Source organism: Corvus moneduloides, chromosome 3 (assembly GCF_009650955.1).
Source record: "Corvus moneduloides isolate bCorMon1 chromosome 3, bCorMon1.pri, whole genome shotgun sequence".
Lineage (NCBI taxonomy): Eukaryota > Metazoa > Chordata > Aves > Passeriformes > Corvidae > Corvus > Corvus moneduloides.
In genome coordinates, this window is record NC_045478.1 from 64,713,421 (window position 1) to 64,725,630 (window position 12,210).

At 48.6% G+C, this 12,210-nt stretch overlaps 1 protein-coding gene across 2 annotated transcripts in view; it reads left to right on the plus strand.

Moving 5' to 3' along the window:
* The first annotated feature begins 291 nt into the window (after positions 1-291).
* The window catches only part of TAGAP (T cell activation RhoGTPase activating protein), a 43,774-nt gene continuing 31,855 nt past the window's right edge, over positions 292-12,210 (plus strand). Inside the window, exons 1-2 of one of the 2 annotated variants that reach the window (XM_032101963.1) lie at positions 292-386; positions 7,741-7,829. In XM_032101963.1, the coding sequence (XP_031957854.1) occupies positions 339-386; positions 7,741-7,829 (137 nt within the window). In that variant the 5' untranslated portion in view covers positions 292-338. The remainder of the gene's footprint in view (positions 387-7,740; positions 7,830-12,210) is intronic. The other variant, XM_032101962.1, reaches the window with a different exon arrangement.

Here is a 12,210-nt window from a genome sequence, read left to right on the forward strand (position 1 = left end):
GGGAGGGCTTGGCTCTGAAAGGTTGGCTGTGAAGAACCCGTGAAGGGTTTTCTCTTTGTAAGTCACTTTTCACTTCATTTCTCCCTGCGCCTATTGATTTCTGCCTCCCCTTTTCTGGCAAGCCCTGCCCGCGGCCCGCTCGGCATCCCGGCGGACCCCCGGGGTTTGCTGCGAGAGGGAGCGGCTCCTCCCTCGGCGGGGAGGGCCGGGGGAGGCCGGCGCCGGGGTCTCCGCTCACTCGCTCCGGCTCCGCGCCCGAGGCGCACCCGGACCCGGACCCGGACCCGGACCCGGACCCGGACCCGGACCCGGCGCTACTGCGGCCGCCTCCCGGCGCGATGCCGGGGCCGCGGGCAGGCGGCAGCGGGGTCCCCGCGCCCGAGGCGGTGAGTGCGGGCGCGGCGCGGCGGGCGCGGAGCGGGGCAGGGCCGGGGGGCGCGGGGCAGCCCCCGCTCCTTCCCGGGTGTTAGAGGGGATGCGGCTGCTGCCGCTGCCGCGGGTGACTTGGGCGTAGGGATAGCTGAGGATCTGCCGGGGATCTGAGCCTGGTCCTGAATCCGGTGGCAAGCAAACCCCAAGACTTCCCGCGCTCAACTCCGGAGATGCGCTCGCAGGGCACTGGGCCAGTCCCGGACTCCTGGGCTCCGCGGGTGCGTGGTCCCTGCCCCGCACCGCAGAGCACTTCTCATCCCGAGAAAGGGGCCACGGGAGCCGGGTGGAGTCAGGGTCAGATAAGCAGGGGCCAGGTCGGCGTGCGGTCCCTCCCTTCTTGCCAGAGATGGAATTTAAAGAGACCTCTTGGCAATATCACTGCGCTGTCAAACTGCTCTAGCGCCGTGTCAGGGGAGCAGAGTCTTGAAAAACGGAACAAACCGAATAAAACCCTCAGCCACGAGTAAATGGACGTTGGTTAAAATAAAACTGGCGGGTTTCTTGGTTATATCTTTGTGAGGGGGAGAGTTTAAGATGGGTTTTGTTTTGTTGTTGTTGTTCTTCTTGAGAGGTTTTAACATCGTTGCAAGAAACATGTTTCACGTTAGTGCATGCTGTGAACGCTGTCCCACAGCACCTGGTAGTCTCCTGGTGCGAGCCCAGGACCAAAGCCTGGTCCCCGGGGGGGTCTCAGCTGCAGCGAACGCTCCTGTCAGCAGGGAGAGAAGCCCCGGCCACCAGCCCATCGATTACGAGGCCAGAAGGGAGCGTTACATCATTTACTCTGACCTCAGACAGGAGCGAGGTGCTGGCTGGGAAACAAAAAGAAAATTGCCGAGGACTGAATCTCTGCTCTGAAACGTATCATTTCTTCATGACATTGTCAGCTCTGGCAAATCAACTTTTCTGCAAAAAATGAGGGGCTCTCTGCGTGGTTCCCTTACATGGAGATGCATGGATCGTAAGTGGTAGCTTCAGTGCTTCCAAGTATTAAAACCTGGAAGAGTATTTTACGTGACAACTGATCTGGTTTTCCATTGTTCCTCCTGCTCTTCAAAATGAGGGCTGCTAGCAGAAATGAACTATTTTCCAATAAGAAAGAGCTTACATTAAAAAACCAAACCAAAACAGGAAGGAGTTAAGAGGAAAAAAGAGAAACAAATAATAGTTACATTTTCTTCAAAGTTGTCTGTAGAAACATTGTAAAAAAAAGGAAATTTCAGATATGCGTATTTTTCCCTCTCTTCTTCCCATTTCTTTCTTTTTAATCACTCTTTATTTTTCTGTTTCTGGTGAGAAAGTAAAGAAGAAATAAAAAGAAAAGAGTGGGTGATTGTTTAGCAGAGAACGTTGGGATGCTGGTGGCCCCAAGATCAATTTTTACTTAACTTTATTCAACCATTCAATATACATTGAAAAAAATTTGCTATTTTCTTTAGACATAACACAGCCCTAGTACTTGCACCCATAGCATGGGAATGGATCCATTTTACTGCACTTTGACACTTCAGGTTTTGTGGGTCTGTTTTGTTAAGCCTGATGCTTTTTCAGAGTACCAGTAGTCTCTGAAAATGGAGCAAGACAGTACCAAAAGAGGCTCTTCACTCTACCTCCCACTTTTTTCAATATTAACAATGTCCACAAATCCCTTGCAATGGCACCGGAATGGAGCATCACAAGGAGGGCCAGGCTGTGCTGGGACACGATCCCAAGAGGCAAGGAGGGTGGCTAGCCTCCCCAGCCCTGTGCATCCATCAGTCCAGTGCACCATCTGCCACAGACCTGGGGGTCCTCCTGGGAGCTTGAGAAATGCGTATCTGCTGCCGATAGTCATGGATGTCTGGCTTGCATGGTGTGGCAGGAAAAGGGACGGCCGTGTTTGCTGTTAATGAGGTCCAGTGCAAAGCTGCTTCCCGCAGTAATTTATTACCTTGGAAGGCAGGGGTGTGATGCCAGACAAATAACTGGCCCCGTGGGAGGTCAGGACACCAGGAAGGCAGGATCAGGAGGGTGGGAAGATGAGGGGGAGGAACAAGGTCCCACAACCACAGCCGCTGTCTCCAGCAGCAGTGTCCAGCTTGGGTGGCGGGGGGGGGGGGAGAATTTGTCACAGCTGGGTCTTGGAGAGCCTTCAGCAAGGCCCCCGTGGAGACTCTAAATCACACTGATTGCACAGTCAATAAAGGAAATCTCATCAGTCCCCATAACCAGGCTGTCAGCTTTTAAACCTATTTAGATAAAAATCTGTGTATTGTTAGAAGTCCAGAGTAACTGCACTGACTCGAGTGGTGATAGTGGCACAAAGTTGCTTTGGAAAAGAGTTTTACTGTGGACTAGCTCAAGGCAAATTCCAGTCTTGTTTATTCTGTATAAGACTGGACCGATCACCTTGGGATGGCTAGTTTAAATTGAGTGCTGCTGCTTATTTCAGAGGGACCACTCTGCCCACGCTGACACAACCAAGACCAGAAATCCTCCTCTTGCATGCAATTCTAAGTTCCTTCCCAGTCTGCTTGATTAAGCCAAACCAGCCCCTAGGGAGCATCTGCAGGGCAGCTCTCCTGGGTACTGCTGGGGGCAGTGAGGCAGCAGAGCACCCAACAGATCCCAGGGGGTACAGATGTGCCCTGGTTCATGAAGGACAAAGGAGCCAGGCAATGCCACACATCTGTGTGCCACTGGGAAATACTCACAGAGGGCTGCTCATCTGAAATGTCAGCTAGTGGGACTGGCTGCAGAAATGACCAGGGCATGCACAATTCATGATTTGCCTGCACTAACAGATTAAAAAGCACTTGAGAGTGCTCCCTGGCACTGCAGCATAATTATCTAAAATCATTATAAATTATAATATCACACATAAACTGTTAAAGCCAGCCCTGAACCCTCTTTGGCCCATGCCAAGTAGCACTGCCATGTTCAACCCCTGCCCTCTTCGAGGCAGCAGTGTCCTGGGATCTTCCCAGTGGGAGCAGAGCCCTGCCTCAGGATGGGCAGCACTGGCTAACACAAGCATAGCCTGAGCCATGAAACCAGCAGCATCTGCAGTGGTTTGGTTTGGCAGTGCAACACTTCCTTGAAGAGTGTTTGGATGGCATCCCCATACCTCTTGTCACCTCCTTGCTAGTGACCTCAGGTGAGAGACAAAATTGGGAAGAGGTCCATGAAAAAGTTCATTTAAAGGACTCATTGCCTTCAGGAGCCCCTTTTCCTTTCCTTTTTGGCAGCCTGATGTGCTAGGGTGATCACAACTCCCCTGTCCCAACCTCCTCTGCATGTGCATGTGCATTACATGGCTGGGGAAAGGAAAGTCCCTGGGAATTTCATTGTGTTCCCTGGGAAAACCTGGTCAAGGAAAGGCAGGTTTACCTGCCACCACACCTCCTGGAAATCCTCTGGGCTCTCCTCCTCTGCTTTTGGTGTCTTGTGGGCTTTGGGTTAAGTGATCACTTTATGTGAACTGTGCTTCTGCTGCTGATGGATTCTTTCAGGAGCAGAAGAAAGGACATGAGTTTACTGTTTTCACAAGGACTCTCACCGAGTGTGTAAAGAGGCTTTTAGTTTTTCCTTAAGGATTGTAGAAATATGTTAGTAGATGTGGGGGCATTTCTGAAAGTCATGAAGAAACAAAAGTCCAAGGTTTTAGAAATGGCATCTAGTTTTCAGATCATGCTGGCTGTTACTTGCTGAAGAATCTGGCCACCCAAAAATCCCTTCAGATGGCAAAATCATGTCCCTGTATACACACTCTGAAAGGCTTTCTGAATGAATAAAGACAAGCAATGCATTCGCTTGTCTATAAACCAACAGGACATGGTTAGGTCACCTGAGGAAGAATGACTGAACTCTGGATTTTCAGGATTTTTGGTGGAGTGCTTCAAGATAATAAAAGAGATTTGATTTTTGTGCCAGTTTCAAAAAGGAAATCATTTGGTGCAAGCATTTTTCAGCACCCTCATCCCTATATCCCACCACAGTGTGCAGAGCACTGGGATACTTTTTTAGACTTCCCTTCTGTTTTTCTGGTTACGGTTGAGTCTTCAGGCAGCTCTCCTTGTGGGTGCCTGCCACGAAGCCCTTGCTTGGGATGAAGCCCTTGCATGTGCATGTAGGTGATTTCCTGGAGCAAATGAATCCCCATGAGTGCTCTCGAAATTCTGCCATCTGCAGATGCCATCCTTACATTATCTGCTGTGTGCCTCGGAATGAGAGCAGGTCACAGGCTGGAGTAAGAAGGGCTGGAGCTAAACTTGTGGCAGAAACTGTGATATCCTCCATGAAGAGAGAAAGTATGATGTAATTGACAGTGAATACTGGCATAACTCTGAATTCTCCCAGGTCTTGGAGCACAGGGCAAAGTTAATTTGTCCTCTCTGCACCTGCTGCAGTCTTTCAGTAAAAATCACATGTAGTTTTTTCCACCAAAGTAGCAGCAACACTGGGGAATAAAGTTTTTCTTCATGACGTGACATGATCTTATTCAATAAACCAAGTAATAAGTCCCTTGCTTTTGGAGTGAGAGGAGGAATATCAGGCCTGATATTTTCACTTGTGTCAAAAGGTGCATGTGTGTACATATATCACTTGAAATACACAGCTTGTTTAATCTTTGCTACATGCATTTGGCAGGCGAAATTGTGCCAACTCTAGAATAGAGTTAATATAAGAATAACAGTAACAGAAATAATTTGCTTTACACTGATTTGGGGAGAGAAACAAAACCATTTTCCCCCACAGTGCAGCGCTCTTTGCTTGCTGTCCTGGTGACACACTGATCCAGGCACCCTGAGCATCCTGCTGCCAGCAGCTGTAACCCCCATGGCCGCTCTGGGAGGATGCCGGGAGGGTTGCATTTTCCTGAGCATTCCCTGTCTGCTCTGCAAAGAGAGTGCCTTTTGGCTGGTCCTGGGTGGGTTCAGAAAAGAATCCTGGCTGACCTCTCAGATGTTGCACCAGATTAAGAAACTGGTGTCTGCCCTCCCAAGTGTATCTTGTTTGGGAGTCTGCACTGAGCAGTCCTTGTGGGTTTAAATGGAGGCAGGATGACAACACTGACAATGTTATAAGCTGCTGTGATCAGAGCTCAGGATACAAGGGAGTAAGCTGGGGAGAAAATGGGCCTCTGCCTGGGTCAGGATTCATCGTCACTTCCCCTGCAGGGAGCAGCTATTTCCATTGCTCTATCACTAGGCTGGTACTTTATCCTGATACTACAAACCCAGTGATGAATAGACCATGCCTTCCGTGCGTATGGTATTTTAATTGGAGCTAGAGAACTACCCCCAGCCAGAGTCTCAGTGGGCTTAAGCATGAAGACAACACCCTACAGCATCTTAGAATGATCTTAGAAGGATAACCTTTCTCCAAAACGCATTTAACTCCATGAGCTCTGCAGTGACTTCTGCGAGAGCAGCACAGGCTTTGTCACATACTGACCTTTTGTTGAGCAGCAGACTGCAGAAGAACTTCTGGTCATAATGAGTCATTAATTAGAAAAGCAAAGACCTGCTGCTCTGATAACATGATTAACAATTTCAATGTTAATTTCTTTGACTTCAGATTTCATGTATTTAGGTATTTGTCAAAGGTAGGCAGCAGAAAGGCCATGATGGTACAGATATGGGAACAAACATTGCCATCAGAAACCAGCTCCTCTGCAGGTATGAAGCAGTGTCACCTATGCCTGTCACACAAGCTCCCGCATACAGAGAGGCCACTGGGCTAAATATACCAGTGTCAAACTGGTATAAACCAGGAGTAAATATACAAACCACTCCTGTCTTTCACTCTTCCTAGCAAAAAGTGGTTTTCTAGTATCCCAGTGCAGGGCTGCTGCAGCTTCATAGCTATGTGTGCCAGCCCTTTTCCTTGCAGGCAGAGTGAGGTGACTTCTCCTGCTGCTGCTTTACTTTTTTCTGCTGATAATAATGGGGAAAATCACTCATCTCCTCTGGGAAACTGCATTTGCTTTGGGTTACATGGGCTGTGGCACCATGGGGTGGTCTCAGCCAGCTGGACTCCCAGTCACCCTTCTCAGGGCTTGGTCTCAGACACCTTCAGGGAGTACGCGGTGCCTCCAGCTCTGCTGCATGTCGTGCAGTTGCCTGCCCTTTGTGCTGAGCTGGTTTGCACTGACTTGGTGAGATCTTAGTAGAGAAGATCTGCAGACACCACCAGGGCTTGTTTGCCATTTGTAAACTGCATGGGGTGGTATGCTGCTAACATACTTTCAGGAGTAAAAATTGAGAATTAGAGGTTAAAGCTGATGAAATTCTGATGAATTTGAAACAAAGTTCAATAAAAAGCAGATGGTGTTTTTAATCATTCTTTTTCCACTCAGTTAATGAGGCCAAATGTTCAGAAAGTTCTCTGTAAATATATCACCCTTCTTTTCAAGTATCTCAAAAAATACCATAAATACAACTTTAATAAGACAGGCATCCCCCCAAAGGGTGGTAACCTGCCCTTTATTGGCCTCATGTCAACACTTGGCAGCAAGGAGCCATTTCTTGCCTCTGATGCTCCTCTGTTGTGTCACTTGTTCCTAAAATAGCCTCATTCCTTAGCACTCATGCTTGTGTTCAGATGGCGGGCAGCCACACAGAACCTGCTGTCCCGAGGCACAGATTGCAGGGATTTTAGATCTTCAAGAGGCATGGAGCTTCCCTGTGGATTTGGAGGCAGCAGCTTATGCACCTCTAATTGAAACCAGCTTGGTTGCCTCTGCATGCTGGGCTCACCAAGAGCGGCCTCCTCTCACCCCACGTTTCAGAATGCAGAGGTCTGTATCCAACCCTGTTGCTCCAAAGGCCTTTTACAGTCAGGGCAGAGAAGCAGGCGCTTCTGGGAAAGGACATGGTTCCTGTTCTCCCAAGCCTGCTGCAGAAGCAGGGAGGGAAGAACGGTGCCCTGCAAGTGTCCATGTCTCCCTACTGCCCGGAAAGCAGCTCGTGTTGAGCAGCCCCTGTGCAGACATTGGTGCCGAGCCTGCCCCAAGTGGGGGGTGCCTCAGCTGGTGGCCCCAGGGCTTTGCCCACAGTGCTGTGGCTGTGCGCTGGCCTTGGCCACTGCCCCCGAGGCCAGTTGGCCCTGTGTGACAGCAGCTGTTGTGCCGAACACCATGGGGCTTGGAGCCTTGACACTCGAGGGGAAATTTGGCAGCATCCAGGAGTCAGGAGCACAAACAGACTGTATTCTCCTCCCATACACACTTTGTAACAATGACTCCTATAAATGATCAAATCCCTCACCTTTGTGGGAGCTTTGCTGGAGGATGGAAACTGATAACAAACTTATTCTTGGTTTCAGCCCCTCAAGACTGTTCCTTCCCGCCGGTGTTCAGCACCATCGCTTCTATTCAGCAAAGGTTTGAGCAAGCCATGGTTGCCTTCAGCCAGGTACGTACACCGAGTGGCTGCACAGATGTTTGATGCCCAGGAGCTAGGTGATACGCCTTGGCTTGCCCATGCATATGTGCTGTCAGTGTTCTGCACTAGAGGACCCCAGGCGAGTTGCAGGTGTGGGAGTGTACCTGGGGTGCCTGGGGTGGCTGAGCTGGCAGTTGTGGCTGCAGTGGGGGCTGCTGGTGTAGATGGGATGGATGGGAGAGGTGGTGGGAACTGCACTTGCTGGCATTGCACCCAGCTGCTCTTCTCGCCCTCCCACCAGGCCTGTGTAGCAGGAGATAAGCCTCTTCCCTCCATCTCTCCAATCCCATGCCAAGGGCTGCCTGTGCTGGCTCCTTGTTCTTACTAGTGCTGTTGAGAAGTCTCCATTGGCTTTCTCATTGGTGCATTCTGCTTCTTTGTTTTCTTCCTGTTCTTCTTTCTTCTGGATAGCAAAGCCTCCAAAACAGGCAGAAGAGTTGGCAGAGTTTACCACCTTGTTTTGCTACAGGTCATGGCTTACCTACACAAACCAATGGGAAATAATACCTGCTGATGTTAGTGGCAGTGTCTCCTTCCTTGATTAAACTATTTCCAATAAGAAGGGCTGCTATTTGAGCTGCAGCTATTTCACCTCAGTGCCCCAATTTCCCCTCAAATAAACCCAGAGCAGTTAGTCAAACAGCACTGCTAACTGGGCATGGTGGTGTTGCAAGTGGGCTTGTTACGTATTACAAAAAAGTCTTCAGGGGAAAGGCAGAAAGGGCATCAATATCTTTGGTCTTTGTCTTTCAAAAGTCTGAGGCCTTGAGCACTCCTTGCATGGGGAAGGGGGCAAGTTGTGCTGTATGAGCACTTACTCATTAATTATTTGTCAGTTATGTCTCTCTTCAGAGAGAGCACATTTTTTTTGCATTCATTTCTTGACATGAACATCAGGAGCTGTCAGACTGTGAGAACGGCTGAGTTTAACACATTTTTCTTTTGCTGGAAACATTCCTGATTGAAGTCTGTGAAGTGGCTCTGTGTGACACCTCCTGGCTTGCCATACGGCTCCATCTCAGAGCCCAGAATCATCCTAGAGCCCAGGAGGACAGGAGGAGCTCAAATACTGAACGAGTACCTAGGATTCACTGCTCTGTTTTCACTGGTGCCATAATTTGGTAGGTGTTACGAGTGAAAAATACTATCACACACCCCACCCCACCCTCCTGCCCACAATAGCTGCAAACTACAGATGCCTGTGGAAAAAAGGGGCTGTTGATGTCACTATAGGAAGAAGACAGCAGCATCCCTGTGTTAGCTGGTGATGGGGGTGATCAGCTGGAGGGCAGTTGTGCCTCTTGTCCAGCCCTGAGTTCCTCCCTCCTTCAGCCTCTGGCTTTGGTTTTTGGACCTCTGTCCATGAGAACAGACTGTGCTGGGCAGGAAAGTTGTCCCAGCGCCTCATCCCCACTTCATGCTCAGTATGGGCCCTCCCTCTCATTTCCGCAGGAGGCAGCATTTACCAAGAGCTCCTGCAGAGCATTCTCAGTGGTCTAATCCACATTGTTGCTGGTGCCATCAGCTAATTTGCAGCTCGTGCCAGCACCTAATTTTGCTCCTCCAAGTGGCAGTTCAGCAGTAGCTGCTGCCTCCCTTTGCCCCAAGCCTTGCCTTCACATTGCTCTCCGGGAAATGTGGGCAGGAGAGCTGTGATGTTTTCACACTCTTTGCTCCTGTGGGTGGGTGGCTGCCTGCTTAAGCCTATCCCTCGAGCTGTGCTAATCTCAGTAGCCTGGACGGAGCCCCAGCTTCCTCATCGGCACCTGCCTCACAGCACTAATGGCTATCAAGGCCTTGAAGCAGCTCATCTTACGAAATGAAGTAACGTTTCTACTGAATACACCGGAGTCAATGATTACACAAAACCTCTGAGGTGCAGAAGAGGCTGTTGTGAAAGTCAGGTCAAACCCAGCTTCCTTTGTGCTCCATACAGTCCCTCCCTGAGACCTCACAGCCTCGTGACAAAGCCACTGGTGGCTTCACCATGACATGAAGCAATGGAGGAGGCCCACAAAGCCCCATGGAAAGTGATTTTTGAGTGTCTGTGATCAGCACAAGCTAATCAGCCTTTAAATGAAAAATATCTTTTGTATTCCAAAAACACTGCCATCTTGGGCAACATTCCAGACTTGCTGTCTGCAGACATGGTCTAAAGCCCCTGCACCTATAGAAGCATAAAAAGGAAAGCCTCTACTACACTTCATAGCAGGAAGGTGGAATTTTAACAAGTAACCCACCTTCATAAAGCTGTTACCTTTCAGGATGGAGAGCAGCCACAGATGGAATATTCCCTGGATTTTTTTCTGTGCAGGCAGTAAGCTATGCAAGTACCATGGAGCACTTACTGGAACACTATCCTGCTTAGCCACTATACATTGAGGATGAATTTCACATGGAGGCAATAGCATTTGTGAGTTTGTTGCCAAACCTCTGAACCATCCATGTTTTCAGTCTAAATGTGATTTTTCCTTTCCCCTATGGAAATTCACAAGCAACTAGACTGGGCTAATGCAGGTGATTGCTGGGACTGAACCATAAGTAATTTCCAGAAAATGGATTAACTTATTCATCCTGCAGGTTCAACAATCTAGAAACTGTACCCTGCAGCCCTCAAAACAATTCCTTACTGCAGTAACATTATTCTAATCAACTAGTGCAGACCCAGGCATTGCATGAAGAGTTGGCTCATGAGATAAAAGTCAGTGAAGTGTCTGGTTTCTGAACTTATTGAGCAAGTATCAGTAGCATTAGGAAAAGGTAACATGAGCATAATCCTGTGCTTACTATCTGGTTATTAACCAACAGGCCAATCAGAAATCCTCAGATTTATGTTGGAAAACTACCAATGACAAACCTCAGGAATTAAGTAAGGCAAAGTTTACTTTAAAGCCAACAGCCTCCTAGCAAACTGAGTCCCTAAAGAAACTTATTCCTTGGGATGTTGTCCAGAGGATATTTTCTGGCAGTTGATGTTTATTTTTGTACCAGACATCTTGTGTACCTCTGAGGCTGAGTTTGCATATTGCTCATTAGGTGCTAAGTTCATTGCCCACTCCTGACAGGGAAGACATTAGATAAGGTGCATTCTCTTCAAATATTCATGGGGACAGGATTCTTACCCCACAGGTTTTTCACCGAGTGTTCCACTGATGTCGTGTTGGAGAAGTCAGTAGACCCAGACCAGCTCTTGCTGTGACTGCAGATGCAATTGCAGGAGCTGAGAGGAGCAGTGTACTGAAGACAACACTCAACTGGCTTTTAGGAAAGTGAAGCAAGTCTGATCTGCAGCCCTTAGTGTGACATTGGGGAAAGTCATTTAACTAATCACTCTCTTGATTTCCAACCTGATAATGAAGCTAGCACTGCATTTCTATGTAGAGGGAAACATCATTTTGGGGGTTTCTTCACACTGAAAGAACAAGGAATGGGGGAGCTTGGGCTCTGTGTGGTCTTTTCTAAGTTACCCTGGCTCCTTTTCCTGCCTAGGCAGCCAGGTCTAAGCAGGGAGGCACATCATGTACTGAACTCTCCTACAGAGACACTGGATCCCATCCCAAAACTGAAAATCTGATTCCTGTCATCATGCAACCCCATTTATTTGCCTTTTTATTTTTGCCATAGCAAGCTGAGAAAGCTCAGGGAAGTGTCTGCAGAGATGCAGAGGGGTGAGCCATGCAGAGCCTGGGGGCTGACAGCAGAGACCCTTGTGTGCAAGGCTGTGGTTAGGGGAGGTAGGAGGGTTTCTGGCTGGCCACAGGACTGAAGTGGGCAGGTGTCAATGACTCAAGTGAAGGTTACTGCAAAACACAGTCTCTGAAGGTGAAATCAGTGAGGTTGCTGGTAACATCACGGAGTTTTATGGGTCAGCTTGAAGCTTCAATTTCTGTTCCATACTCTCCCACGACTTCTTGACAGCCATACTGCTCCTGCCCTTCACTTTTTCTCTTCATTCACTTTTACTAACTTCCATTTTTCACCCTCTGTGTGCTTATACTAGCGGAATGTTTTCGCTCTCTTGTGTAACCAGCTGAAAATAGTACTGTGAGTTTTCTTTCATAGACTAACTGATGGGAAATTAATGAACAAAAATCTAATACTATCACAGCACCAGCTGAATGGAAGCATAGCAGGCAGGGTGCTGCTTTTTAGGGGAAGAGTAGGCATCCATTCCCTGCTCTGGTTCAGACAACTTTCATCATGACATTTCACTTCTGCACCACAGGTCCCAATCTGTAACACAGGGCTAATAGTGCTGCCTTTCCTCATAAGGATATGGTGAGGAAAGAAGCAGTTAAGACCTCAACAGAATGATGGGGCTGATTAATTTGGAGGTGGGTATTAGACAATC